General features: G+C 54.8%; 1 protein-coding gene across 1 annotated transcript in view; it reads left to right on the top strand.

The window, feature by feature from the left end:
• Positions 1-361: 361 nt before the first annotated feature.
• The window catches only part of LOC122545638 (phosphofurin acidic cluster sorting protein 1-like), a gene marked incomplete at its 3' end in the record, with an annotated part of 2,381 nt that continues 1,365 nt past the window's right edge, over positions 362-1,377 (top strand). Inside the window, exons 1-2 of the mRNA XM_043684591.1 lie at positions 362-519; positions 1,052-1,162. Of these exons, the coding sequence (XP_043540526.1) occupies positions 384-519; positions 1,052-1,162 (247 nt within the window). The remainder of the gene's footprint in view (positions 520-1,051; positions 1,163-1,377) is intronic.

The following is a 1,377-nucleotide window of genomic DNA, read 5'->3' on the forward strand; positions in this document are numbered from 1 at the left end:
CCTACACAGTGACCATACCCTACACAGTGACCATTCTCTACACAGTGACCATACCCTACACAGTGACCATTCCCTACACGGTGACCATTCCCTACACGGTGACCATTACCTAAATGGTGACCATTCTCTACGTGATGACCATATTCTATGTGGTGACCATATGCTACACAATGTCCTCGCAGTACACGGTGCCCATACGCTTCCCTGTGTCCATGCTGTAGACGGTGAACATTCTCTACACTGTGATCATACCTTGGTGGTTTGGTGGTCAGGGAAGGCCAGGTTCAGAGGGTCAGTTCTGGGGTTTGGAGTTTCAAGCTCTTATCCCATTGTCAACTGCATCCCCCTTTTGTACCCTGCCCAGCTGTAACTGTAATGCCCAGATGCCTCGGCCAGTGAAGGTGGTGGCCGTTGGGGGACAGAGCTATGTCAGTGCCATCCTCAGATTCTTCGTGGAACAGCTTGCCAATAAGACGTCAGATTGGCTCAACTACCTCCGGATCCTCATTGTGCCCCTGGGTGAGAGAGCCTCTGTTACCATCCCACCCATTTTGGCCTCTTCCCTGGCAGGCTGGGGGAGGTCAGTGGGAGGGGGAGGGAAAGCACATGACTGAGATGATATGTGGGGGGGATCTCTGTCAGCAGGTGGCTCTGTGTATTTGGGAGGGTGTCTCTCTCTCTCTCTGTCTCTCTCTCTGGGAGTGTCTCTCTCTGGGGGTGGTCTCTCTCTCTCTCTCTGGGAGTGTCTCTCTCTGGGGGTGGTCTCTCTCTCTCTCTCTGGGAGTGTCTCTCTATGGGGGTGGTCTCTCTCTCTGGGAGTGTCTCTCTATGGGGGTGGTCTCTCTCTCTCTCTCTCTGGGGAAGTCGCTATGAGGGGGCCTCTAACTCTCTCTGAGAAGGTCTCTGTGTGGGTTCTCTCTCTCTGGAGGGTGTCTCTTTTGGGGGTCTCTCACTGTGTTTTGGGGGTGCCCTTATTGAGGATCTCTCTGTCTCTGGGGGGTGTCTCTCTCTCTCTCTCTCTGACATCTGTCCTCTGTCCCTTCTCCCCCAGGGTCCCACCCTGTCGCACGGTACATGGCATCTGTGGACAGCAAGTACAGCAGCCTGTTCCTTGACCATGCCTGGACAGAGGTCTTCACCAAGACTGAGACTCCCACCACAGGTACACCCGCCAGGGCAGCCTGCAATTCTCTCTCATCAGGGTTGGTTTGGGGGCTCTGTCGCTTGGGGAATCCATTCCTCTGTCACTCTCTCCCTCGGTGACTCTTTCCTCCCCTCCCTCTCTACCCACTTCCTCCTTACTCCCTCCCTCTCTACCCCCTCTCTCTCAATACCCTCGTTCTTTACCCTCTCCCTTTCTACCCCTTCCCTCTCTTG

The sequence above is a fragment of the Chiloscyllium plagiosum genome, unplaced genomic scaffold (genome assembly GCF_004010195.1).
Source record: "Chiloscyllium plagiosum isolate BGI_BamShark_2017 unplaced genomic scaffold, ASM401019v2 scaf_50713, whole genome shotgun sequence".
NCBI lineage: Eukaryota > Metazoa > Chordata > Chondrichthyes > Orectolobiformes > Hemiscylliidae > Chiloscyllium > Chiloscyllium plagiosum.